Source organism: Thermobia domestica, chromosome 9 (genome assembly GCF_964235325.1).
Source record: "Thermobia domestica chromosome 9, izTheDome1.hap1.1, whole genome shotgun sequence".
Classification (NCBI taxonomy): domain Eukaryota; kingdom Metazoa; phylum Arthropoda; class Insecta; order Zygentoma; family Lepismatidae; genus Thermobia; species Thermobia domestica.
The window spans coordinates 166,850,847-166,863,591 of record NC_137462.1 but is presented as its reverse complement, the minus strand read 5'-3'; the positions used below and the strand labels follow the sequence as shown (position 1 = coordinate 166,863,591).

Sequence of the window (12,745 nt, the reverse complement as noted above, 5' to 3'; positions counted from 1 at the left end):
TACACAACATGTTCAGTTCTGAGTATTCAAATATCCATATCACTATTAATATATTAGCAAGCATGTAATTTGCAGAAGTTAAAAGTTTCGTTTCAATGTAGTTTTGAAGTAGGTAATAATCTTAACTCATTGGTATGTATAAATTAGACTTTTTAGTGCCTAACACATCTATAATTTCTTTATTTTTATATGTGATTACTTTATAAATTATTTTGTTCTTTTTAGATTACATTGCAAAGCATGGCCGCATGACAGAGAGTGCAGCAAGAAGGAAGTTCTGGCAAATATTATCTGCTGTGGAGTATTGTCACAATAGGAGAATTGTACATCGTGATTTAAAGGTACTTGGTTGATTATATTGTACTTTGACTACATGGTTAGAACTGCTTTTCAATAACATCTTTTTCATTGACATCTTTCTTGTTTGTGTTTTTCGACTCAAAACGCTTCGATAGTTTCTTAACAACATTTTTGTGTAGTAGATAATTTGCATGTAAAATAATTTATTATTAGCAGATACATTATGAATATTGGTGCATATACTTTTTACGATAGTGGGAATATAATTCAATGATTGTGTGAATATAGTCACTCCAAACAGATGTAAATGATGAATGCTTCAATTGTATAAGATATTTTTCAAAGATGGTTATTGTATGTGGGAATTCAAACAGTCTTGACAAAACGAACTACTGTATGTTCGGTATTAAGGTGGACTCAGACACTTTAGCTCAATGGTGTGTATTGGATAAAAACTTGTGGGCCGAAGAGGTCTCGTATTTCTAGAAACAGTGAATGTATGTTCTCTTCTTAGGAGAATTAACATTTAACCTTCGATATTTTCGTTATACGCTTATTAATGAAGAACTTCAACGCTAAATCAGCACTCCAACATTACTAAAGAGACGTATTAGATTACAGTAGCCTTTTGTTAAGACTGAAGTGCATTTAGTGTAAAATTCGTGGAATTGATTCATTTTCTCTTATATAGGGTGAGACATCTAAAAGTACCACCTGAAATGAAATACCGAAGAAACGAAAAACACTAGCTTTGCGGTAAACAGCAGTATCAAATAGGGCTCGTCAAACGTAGGTATGGTAGGGTAGGAACAATATCGACAGATTGGGCATCAGAAACTAAATTAATTTTTTGTAATGGAACGACAGACAAAAACATGAATAACATTGAAAGGCACACGCGGAGAATACAGCGTCGTTTGTCTCATGACTCTACTGCACATAGTAACTGGGATATGACCATGGGAATGGTTGTAAACAGAAAGATAAGTGTTCCAGTACTTCGGGACGTATGCCGTCTGAAGTATCCGACAGAGCAGTTCTTGATGTGAAGCAGGTGGCAATTGCTGAGCCACGAGATGATGCTAGTTCATAGCAGGCAGTCGTAGTGGTAAGAGTGAAGGCGATAGTGTTTGCAAATGCACAATAAGTCGACGTGATCCTGATTTAATGGATAGTGCAGGAAGAATGCCTCAGAAGCCTGCCATGCGTACACAGAAAGAGATCAGGACAGAAAGCAGCCATCGCGACGTCTTTTTGGTAAGGTCTTTGTGAAATTAAGGGATATTTAAAGTGTAGCACCACGATTATGCATGCAGAACAAGCCAATTACAGGTGAGATGAATGCAACAAATGTTCTAACTGGAAATGTGAATTCACACATTAGCTCCCGTAATATTGCCAGAGACTGTGGTATGAGTCAACAAAGTGTATTATGGATTATCATACACATAAGTTTCACCCATATCATATCTCCATCCATCAGGAACTACATAGGAATGATTGTGTGAACCATGGGTGTTACGATACGTCACAAGGCGGCAAGTTTTACAATCATGGAAACCTTAACCTAAGGAACATGCACTATTGGTCTCTAACAAATCCACATTGGCTTCGCCAAATAGAACACCATCGCCCATGAAGTGTTAACATCTGGTATAGAACAGTGAATGAACATCTCCTTGGGCCTTTTTATTAGTGTTGTAAATAGAAAAAAAAACTGTTCGTATTTTTTTTTCAGAAATGTACGTTTTTTTTAGAAAAAAAACATTGGCTCTCGTTTTTTTTTCTAAATTTCGTTTTTTTTTTTCAAACAGTCATTTGTAATGCATCTTACGTCTATTTAAGTATGAAATATTTTTATGTAGGTGTAATCACCGTAAAATGCAACATAAATTAAACGCTAGATACTGATACGCTACAAATATTTTACAATTTACATGAATACCATACCTATCAACAATTCGGGTTTCAGCAGTTTTCATCAATATCAACTAAGAAATAAAAGTAGAAATGAAATTTTGTTTTTTCGCGAATGCAGGCCTTTAATAAGTACGAAAATAATGTCACGGGCAGTATAAAATTCCAATAACTTGTCTAAAGGTAAAAACTAATACTAATTTGCCTAATACTATTTTCTAAATGTCATATATAAATAATTTGTCGACTAGATATATATGATATGCAGAGCCGGCTCTACCATATATGCCGTGGCGTATTTACGATTTTGTTTCGGGAGGGGCTTTGCTAACTTTCGGGGGGATTTGCCTGAAAATGTGAAAATTCTGCAAGATATTTCATATACTTTACTATAGTAAGTAAGATTTCGGAGGGAGGGCTTAAGCCCGGAAGCTCCCCTAAATACGCCACTGTATATATGCAACACGTGCATTTGCGTGGAACGGCAAGATTGGATGGTCCGGCAAAATCTGTCATAAGTATATTATTTAAATTAAATATTTCTTGTTTAAAACAGACTTCATGATGATGGTAGTTACATTTACTAAGCTGACCTATTAGAATACTACATTCATAAATTATGTTTAGGTTGCATTAGTTTAAGGCCACATGGACAATGCTAAAGCAAATGGTCGAATAAATCCGAGCACAAATTGCTTGATTGTTGTCAAATGCAAGAATTCAATTCTCGAATAGTAGTGAATATCTGTTCCATTTATTAAGTTATCACAGTTTTGATATGAAAGTAGTCTTGTTTTTGTCAGAAGCAAGTTCCTTATCATTGAAGATAGAAACATTTTTTTTTAAATGTTAGAAGATGTAGAAGAAAAATCAAGAAATAAAGATAAAAGAGCTAGTTGCACTGGAATTGCAAACTGATACATTGAGATGGAAGCTCGATAGTGAATTCTATAAAAAGGATTACCATCTTTCATCTGCAGGTGTGTTCGCTTTATCTTTCACTACGGAATTGCATTTTTAGTATTTAAGCCTTTCTGAGTGCGACTGCATTTACCCTCACCTTTGTTGTTCATGCTGGAGTAACATACTTAAAATCATGACTTCTAAGATTTTGTTCTTTCTGGAGAAAGGGGGAGGCGGCAAATTATGCCATTGCACGAGGCGACAAATTGACTAGGACCTGAATATAGGATGACTCAATTTGAAGTAATGCAGGATGTTTCAAAATTAATATTAGGGTTTTGAAACTTCGTAGTATCTATTACAATTAACTTACAATTATAAATATTATATCAAATGAAAGAGCAACTCAAACAGTTTTGTACGCACGCATGTACATGCATTGTTTCTTCTGTCTGCCGTTAGAAAGAGCAAGTAGCAAAGATGGAGACTAGAGAGCAGAAAGCTTTTTGTGTTTTAATAAATTCTGAACCTGTACAGTGCAACCGTCTGTGTGAAGAATATTAAGGAGACGCTTGCAACTACGTCTTTATTGTTTGCAGTTGCTACAGGTCTAAAGCCTACAGACTACGGTTTACGTGCCAATTTCGCAAGTGAAATATTCCTGCATAACAATGAATATTTTCTGGATCGTGTCGTCTTCAGTGATAAATCGACTTTTCACCTAAGAGCTAATGTGAACACTCATAATGTTTGCATCTGACCGTCAGCAAATCCTCAGGAGATGGTACAATTGAAACGAAACTCCCCTAAATTGTATGTGTTTTGTGCCATGTGGCGGAAAGTTTATGGGCCTTTCTCGCCTATCGACCAGATGTGTGCCGTGTGACGAATGAATCTCACATTGAACACTTGTAGCAAAGACTGTTTGAGGTGCTGTTTTACTTGATGCATTGCTTATAATTGTACGTAAAATGTAATAAGTACTACGAAGACTTAAAACCCCAAAATTTATTTTGAAACACCCTACATTTCTCACCAACAGTGTTGGAACTAAGATGTAAAATAGAGAGAAAATTTTCCTTATAAAGTTATTGTTTACAACGATATTATTGTTAGTCGAGACTATAACTACAACAACAACACGAGTTAGTAGTCAAAAAAATGTAATCAAATGTATACTGGGTGGCTCAGGTGGCCAAAGTGGTACACACAGGTGTGTCACTTGTTTAATCCGCTCCAGTGTGGACACTAATTAAGATATCGGGATATTATTCTTGCAAAATGTGGTTGGACTATAGTTTAACATATTAATTTCTTTTTCTTCTGGTGTCGAATTTCCTTCTCAAATTTCACCCCAGTCAAAAATTTGAGAATTTTCTAATTTCGAATTTCCTTTACTTTTTTCCCTCCTGTAGCTTCCTTCGTTGTAGAAAGACATCCTTAAGACTTGCCAGGTAGATACCTCGGATGGATACCTAACTGTTGACATCAAATGGGCGGGACTGCGCGCAGTGTTGCCAATTAGGGAAATTAAAATTCTCCTATATTTGGGCAAAAAAATTAGGAATTTTTGTATATAAATCCGTACCTATACGTCCGAGTGCAAGTCAACTTACGCCAATCGAACATTTGTTCTCACTTAACAAACGAAAGTACAGATCGTTACAATGGGGTAATTACGGGGCTCATGTAAAATTCGTATTTAGGTTCTAGCCCTTGATTTTTCTAATTTTCCCTTACTTTTCTGTTTACTGTAATATATTTTTGGTAATTAGAAGCTTTGTTCCTTAAATATCGCCATAATACTTGTAGGATATATTAGTGGAGTACCAATGTTTAATTTAAGATAGTTTGCGTCTGTTTGGTAGCAGTGTTGCCAGCTACAGGATATTTTAATTTCAGATTTTAGGGGGAAATTTTGGAAAAATTGTATGTTTTGTTTCTATTATTTCCCTCTTGTTGGCTATATCGGAACAAACGTACCAGTATCTGGAAGTCTCGTCTTTGCTCTACACAACCCACTATAGAAAGTTTCAATAGGATAATTAGGGGAAGCACAGTTGAGGTTTACAGTAGACCTTGTTCTCTAATTGGAAAGATAACTGTGATTTTTTAAAGGTAGAATGAGATATTTTTTATTGACATGCTTACTTTATTAGATATCGTCACAATATTTGTAGGATATATTAGAGGGATACCAAAGCTTATTTTAAGAAAGTTTGTGTGTGTCTGATAGTAGTGTTGCTAGCTACAAAAAAATTTAATTCCAGATTTTAGGGGCAAATTTTGGAAAAAATTCTCGTTTTTATTCCTATTATTTCCTTCTTGTTGGCTACATTCGAACAAATGTACCAGTATCTAACAGCCTCATCCTTAGCCTACACAGCGCACCATAAACAGTTTTACTAGAATAATTAGGGGAAGTACAGTTGAGGTTTCTAATAAACCATGTTCTGGAAATGGTAAGAAAATGGTGAATTTCTGAGGTAGAATGAGATTTTTTTAAAAATTTCATGCTTACTTTGTTATATATCGCCATGATACTAGTAGGATATATTCTTGGAGCACTACGGTTTATTTTCAGATAGTTTTCGTCTATCTGATGGCAGCGTTTCCAGCCAAAACAATTAATTCCCGCTATTAGGTGAAAAATTCGGAAAATTTCCCTTTTCCCCTCTATTATTACCCTCTTACTGGCTACATTGAAACAAACGTACCACTACCTGAAAGCTTCCTCTTTGCCCTACAGAACGCACCATAAAAAGTTTCAATAGGATAATTAGAGAAGCTGTACCCCGGCATATTTGATTTTTGCTTCTGAGGCGTAAAAAGTGTCAAAATTTCATGTGTATGACAGAATTTTTTCTTTCCCTCTTTGAATGGAAGCCAGCGACTTCAGGATTTCACTGTACCTTGTCAACACACCAAAGATCTGTTTAGGTGACTTGAACCCATATAGCAGCAGTGATGCTAGAAAAAAAATTTTGAATTTCGTTTAGGGAATTTTTTGTAAATTTTCACCCCTACATTTCCCTCAATAATTTCCCACCCGTTGGCAACACTGCAATACAACTTACATCAAAAGTAGCCACATCCATTTTCTTAAAAACAAGGCCTTAACCATATCAATCGAATGAATAGTTTTTGAGCAATAAGTCACTAACTGGAAATGTAGGAAAACGCCAAAAATGACCTGGGGTCGAAAGAAATAATCACACAATTTTGCTCGTATAGGTACAAAGAAACAAACGATTTGTAAGTTACGAGGGCTTCGACTCAAGTTCTATTGATTATTTCAATAATCTGCAACATAAATCAATAAATAATAGTTGCCAGAAAAAAAACAGACTTTTGAAAAAAAAAACATGAAAAAGAACGATGTTTTTTATTGAAAAAAAACTTCACAGAAAAAAAACCGTTTTTTTACAACACTACTTTTTATATATATGGAACACTGAATGCTGACTGATACATACACTTCCTAGAAAATTAACTTCTAGCACTATTAGAAGACATACCGCTTCAGACAAGGACGTAAATGTGGTATCAACGTGACGAATAGCCACCTCACAGTGCACGATTCACTGCAGCATATTTGAGTATGTTTTCCAATCGGTGGATAAGATGGGAAGACCTGTCGAATCGCCTGCTCGTTCTCCAGATTTTCCCGTTAGGAACACTGAAGGACATTGTCTACTGGGATGTGCTAACGACACCAGACGATATGCAACAACGCATTACTGAAGCCTGTAGAGCCATTCCACATGCGATACTACATTCCGTGAAGCGATCTTTGCATGTGCGCCTTGATGACTGTATCGCGGTGGACTGTCACCATTTTGAGTGTACACTTTGACAGACTAGGTGAACGTTTATTCCACATGTCGTCTCTATGGTTCTTTGACATACATGCTTATTGTCATTATGTTTTGTACACTGTCAAATTATGCCGGCAATATCTTATGTTTGCCTTTTTTCTCTCGATCGCTCTACGTTCGTATTTCTTCGTCCCTCGATGACTTCTCACAGCTCATACTTACCGCAGTACTGGCGGTCGAAGGGTCACTTGTCGTTCTGTTTATAACCATTTCCATGGTCATATTTTCGTTACTATATGCAGTAGAAGCATGAGACAAACGGCGTCCTATATCTCCACATGTACCCTTTTATGTTATTCATGTTTTTGTCTATCGTTCCATTACAAAACATTCACTTCGTTTCTGATGCCCTATTTGTCAGTATTGTTCCTACGATACCATACCTCCATTCGACGAGCCCCATTTGATATTGCTATCTACCGCAAGCCTTATTTCGTTAGCGTTCCTTGTTTCTTCAGTATTTCAGGTGGTACATTTAGATGCCTCACGCTATATGTGTTAGTTGTTCCTCCCAAACCTTTGGCTTGCCTGTAAATTACCTGCGAGCTGGCGATACCACTTGGCATCAGGTAGAAAGAAACGCAACTAACGACAGCTATTATCCTGACTATGAACTATTAGAAATTATTGTAACTGAGAGACTGAGGTGTCTTGTTTTTATAATAATTCTTAACTTTTTCTCCTAGCTTATGCAACCCGTAACTATTAAACGTTTTAAGGTTTACATATTTGCGTTACTTACAGATTGCTATGTTTTCATATTCCTAGAAGCTGGAATAGATTCCACTATTTTGAATACATAAGAGAGAATCAATTTTCAGGGACCGTAGAGGCTTAAAACATATAAGGTCGATGCAGAAGTTCGTGCGGTTTTCTTTTGGGTTGGCAACAATGCGGCATGAAGCGATTGTTTATCGTTATTCCGTTGTTTTACCGTAGTTTGGAGTTTGTGTGTTGTGAAACCCAGGTTTTCTTGATTGTGAACTTATTATTGTATATATTTCAGACAAACTAATATGGAATGTCAAGTTGAGAAAACTGATCATTTCTGTCATATTTTACTTTTCGAGTTTAACCGAGGATCCAGTGCAGCAAAAGCTGCGAGAACAATTTGTGCAGTGTACGGGAATGAAGCAATAGCTGAAAGAACAGCGCAGAAAAGCTTCTCTTGACCAATGGCTAACAGATTTCTTCCAGTCAAAACCAAAACAATTCTACAGGCAAGGCATTGAACTGCTACCTGAACTTTCTCAGGTCATAGATAGTGGAGGTGAATACATCACTGAATGATTGTAAGTTAATGTGAATGACAGTTAAATGAATGCAATATATTGTTATACTCCTAGAATATGTTAATTTTATGTCTATGTTGTAATTGTATTTGAATTAACAGAACAGCAGAATAAAAATAAAATATAAAATATAAGAACCGCACGAACTTATGCATCGACCCTATATTATGCGGGGTTGTAAATGAGCGCGAACGTTTTTCGTAAGTTTTATCATAAGCTAGCCCACTTTTTAAAAAGGTGAGTGTGAGTTGAGTTTAACTCGAAATATAACAAGTTTGAGCGCAAAACCACGCTCAACTTTACACTAAATTCAGATTTTAGCTATTTTCATGCCAAATGCTAATCGTTGCATATCAGGTTACTGTTTTCTGACCTCTAGCAAGACTGATAGAAATATGCTTACAATGACAGTAACAAATGACGTACTATTTTAGAGACTAATAGATCGAAACACCAAGAAATATCCTTTCCATTTACGGTGAATCTTCCTGTTGAATTTTCGTATCATATTACACATAGATGGGCATAGTTTGATACAACAGTGTAGGAGAAAGACCATATTGCTACCTCTTTATTTTATTCATCAATTAAATTCAAACGCATTAAAGTTCCAGAAAAAAATATGGATAATTAGTGTTTTTAAGAGGTCAGAGATGTATAAGAAGGAACGCATACCTAGATACATAAGAAAACTTCCACAGAACTCATAATATGACTTAGCTTATCGATTATTGAAAACATCAAAATTCGAACTGTTGTACTTAGAATAAAGACATTGACGATAAAACTCGTATTCGAAATATATTAAACGATAAAATTCACTATGTTGATTTCTAAACAAAGATCCGTTTAAAACAGTTTTATTCAAAGTCACTAGATTTAAACAGTATCCTGTTCTGTTGCGACAGTTTTATTTACATAGTATAACTTAATGTACACATCCCATACCAGGATTTGTAATTTTGTATCACCAATTGGTATAATTTATATTAACATTTTGTAGAAACAAAAAGGAGTTTTGGAGCGGAGGATGATATTTATATTATCCGTCTTCGTTTAGTGTCATTGGTACCGAAGTATCGCGTTCGATTCCCGGCGCAAGAGAACCGAACGCACTAAAGTGATTCATATTCCGCTTGAAACTGTGTTTTCCTGTTATATACCATCATTACTAACAAAGAACGTAAATACTGATGAAAGATTGAGCAGTTGGAGTAAGTATTTTCTTAAGAGAAAAATGAGATGAACAAACAGGAGCTTGAAGGTAAAACAATTGAATGATACTAAATAGTGAGCCCAACGAAGAAATAAATAATATTTTAATTATAGATGTCTACTTTATACTACAAAGTTGAAAAGATAGAAGCAGTGTACGAATAAAGGAAATATAATTTAAAGGAGGGAACGAAATTTCAGATTGAAATCCAGCAGCTAGGTTAGAAAGTTTGGTCGCTATTTTTTTCCCGCATATAATTTAGGAAGAAAAGAAAACTGGAAGCTTAATTGTCATATAGTCAATTAAAGTGATACATCTAAAGAAAACAAACGAACGAAACAAGTAACTACTGAAAGTAGTTAAATGTTTTTCGCCAAACGAAAATATTGCCAATGGTGACCTGCCGATCAAAAATTTCGCTCCCTAATTTAAGGTACTTGAAAAGGATCAAGCGTTCACCTCCGGTGCTTGGGGTCCCTGGTTCGATCCCAGCTCGCGCCGTGTGAACTTTGTGGTGGACAAACACCGTGCTCGTGGGTTTTCTCGGGGTTCTCCCGTTTCCTCCCACTTTATTCACTCCACCATTTCACTCATCATCACCGTCTCCTTTAGCCTAACCGGCATAACCGTGGGACGTAAAACTTAAAGATTTCATTTCATTTCATTTTTGAAAAGGATCAGGGAAAATGGAATGGAATCATCGGTGAAAGAAATCAAAACATCATCTTTGGAAATGTAGGATTAAGAAGAAGAAATGCGAAAGACGAATCTTGTAGAAGGAAAAATGTTGGGAAACGGAATAACTGTTTTCCACACCCAGAAAGAAAACAGTTCTGCAAATAGGAAATGAGACTGGTCTGTAAAACATAAGTGAATAACAAGTGGAATCAGATGACCTTGGTTTAGTCAAAGTAGAATCTCCTTTGTCTTTACGCAGCTTTATAGGATCCAGTAAGTCATGGATTTACTTCTCGAAGCCCTGGTCATTGTGCTGAAGAAACATGGCTTCCTGAGTTGTTGTAAGTTATGACCTCGGCCTTTAGAACTGACCTTGTAGTGATGACTAATAATGTTATCTTCGATACTTAGCGCTAAAGACGGGTGTTGTATCTAATGGTTCCGGTTACCATCTCACTTGACAGTCATAGTGCACGTTAGAAAATTGTGTTTGCCGATAGCATCTAACACATATGCATCCATTGCTGTACGGAAAGTTGAAGCTATATTCGTGCAAATGCACGAACGTTTGCCACTCAGCAGGTCAGTAATTGTATCATCGTCCATTGTACCCTGAGGCGTTCGCGGTTCTGGGTCAATGGAAACCAATTCAAAGTCATATGCCGTTAGTATAACCTTCAGCAGACACCATGGAATCCTCGACGGAAACAAATCCACATGTATTATCATTGTCATATTTACATTGGCAACGTTGTTGTATAGCAAGTCAAGCGCATGCAAACGATATGTCCTACATGATAAACATAGTGTGGCCACATTGCGCAGTCTACTGTTCGGTTGATGCTTTGTAAGTACTGTTCCACATACGCATCACCATTGTGGGTCATTCTCTTATGGAGGCACATGTAGTGGCCACTTTTATACCATCTGGATTATTTCTAGCGTATTACTGTAAGCACAGATTTAACACTTGTATAAATGAGTTCCTAAGTATTATTCTTTCCTTGTATACTTCATTCGTTTTCCTTATGTGCAGTTTCAGAATTTCAAAGGCTCGACCCCTTTCCCTTGGAACCACAAAACAGCATTCAAATAACGCTAACAGATAACATTTCCGCTGGCGAAACCGATCTGTCAATGCGTTCTACGACGTTGCTTTTTGTCTTTCCAAACTGCCAAGCAGGATATATTGCATAAATAGAGATCTGATTGTCAGTGACTATTTTTCCTCTTTTTTTATTGTCAGTTTTTTTTAAAAACCCATTTCACGACATATTTCTTTTTTCTTCCTTGTAACTGAGATATAGTAAACATACTTGCCGCGAAAACAGAGCAGTGTAACACAACAATCATAAAAGTTTTCCCTGTATATTGATTGAATATATAGCAATAGAATAACTATTGACTGTAACAAAACCAGAGAAATGTATACGAGACGCCGTCTCTGATTTTGATAAACGCTGAAGTCTATTATGTTACACAGATCGAACGCTATTACCAATAGAATAATAAATGCATCTAATACAATGCTGTCCATGAGACTAGGCGAGAAATAAGGTTTCCTTCTCAGACCTTGTAAATTTTGTAGGTCACATCTCGTCTTGCTTCGTGAAGTATTCTTTCTTCTCTCGTTTCGATTTTATATATATAAATATATATACAAACTTTCCTCGTCTCATCTTGTTTTCTAAATTCACATACAAAATTTATGCCCTTATTTTATGACACTTCCAAACTATAATATACTATGCATAAATGTCAGAAGTCTTATAGGGCTTTGCCCGTTCGTTCGTCAGGTATCAGAGCAAAAATGTAAGAGATATCGAGGAGTGGTTTTCTGCAATCGATTCAGCTTCCCATGAATAGGTTGTTTCTCCTTCGTTAATCTTCCTTTCAAACCGGAGATGGTTAAAATGAGCAACTTCTCGTTTCAACGTTTATCGCCACAAATCGAAAACGTAACAGATAGTGAGAAGCTGCTGCTTGCAAATAATTCTGAGTCTCAAGACAACATATCTTGACTATCCACAACGCTCTCAAAATCAGAAGTGACTCAAATTTACTATTGCTTCCGGCTTCAATACTGATTTCCATACAGCAAACCCTGTAAGATATATCGAGATGCGTTTTTTTTTAAATCGATTCAGCTTCCCAAGAACAAGTTCCATCTTTTCCGTTAACCGTCTATTCAAACCAGAAGTGGTTCAAATTAACCATTTCCGGTTTCAGCATTTGTCGCCATAGAAGAGAAATGGTAATAGATAGCGACAAACATGTTTCTGCAATTGATACAGCGTCTCAAAAGTACGTATATTATCACAAACCAGAACACTATCGAAACCGGAAATGATTGCATTTACTAGTACTTCTGGTTTCAATACTGAGTTTCATAGAGCAAAAACTACAAAAGGTATGGAGAAGATTTTTTTAAAAAAATCGATTTAGCGTCAAAGAATAAGTCCTTTTTCCCTTTACGTTCTATTCAAACCGAAAGTGATCGCAATTTTGTCTTTCAACTTTTATCACCACAGTACAAAATGCGTAAGGGATAGCGAGTAATG

At 36.1% G+C, this 12,745-nt stretch overlaps 1 protein-coding gene across 1 annotated transcript in view; it reads left to right on the top strand.

Moving 5' to 3' along the window:
* The window catches only part of LOC145695179 (uncharacterized), a 96,221-nt gene that overhangs the window by 17,650 nt on the left and 65,826 nt on the right, over positions 1-12,745 (top strand). The window contains exon 4 of the mRNA XM_081772144.1: positions 226-341. Coding sequence (XP_081628270.1) covers positions 226-341 — 116 coding nt within the window. The remainder of the gene's footprint in view (positions 1-225; positions 342-12,745) is intronic.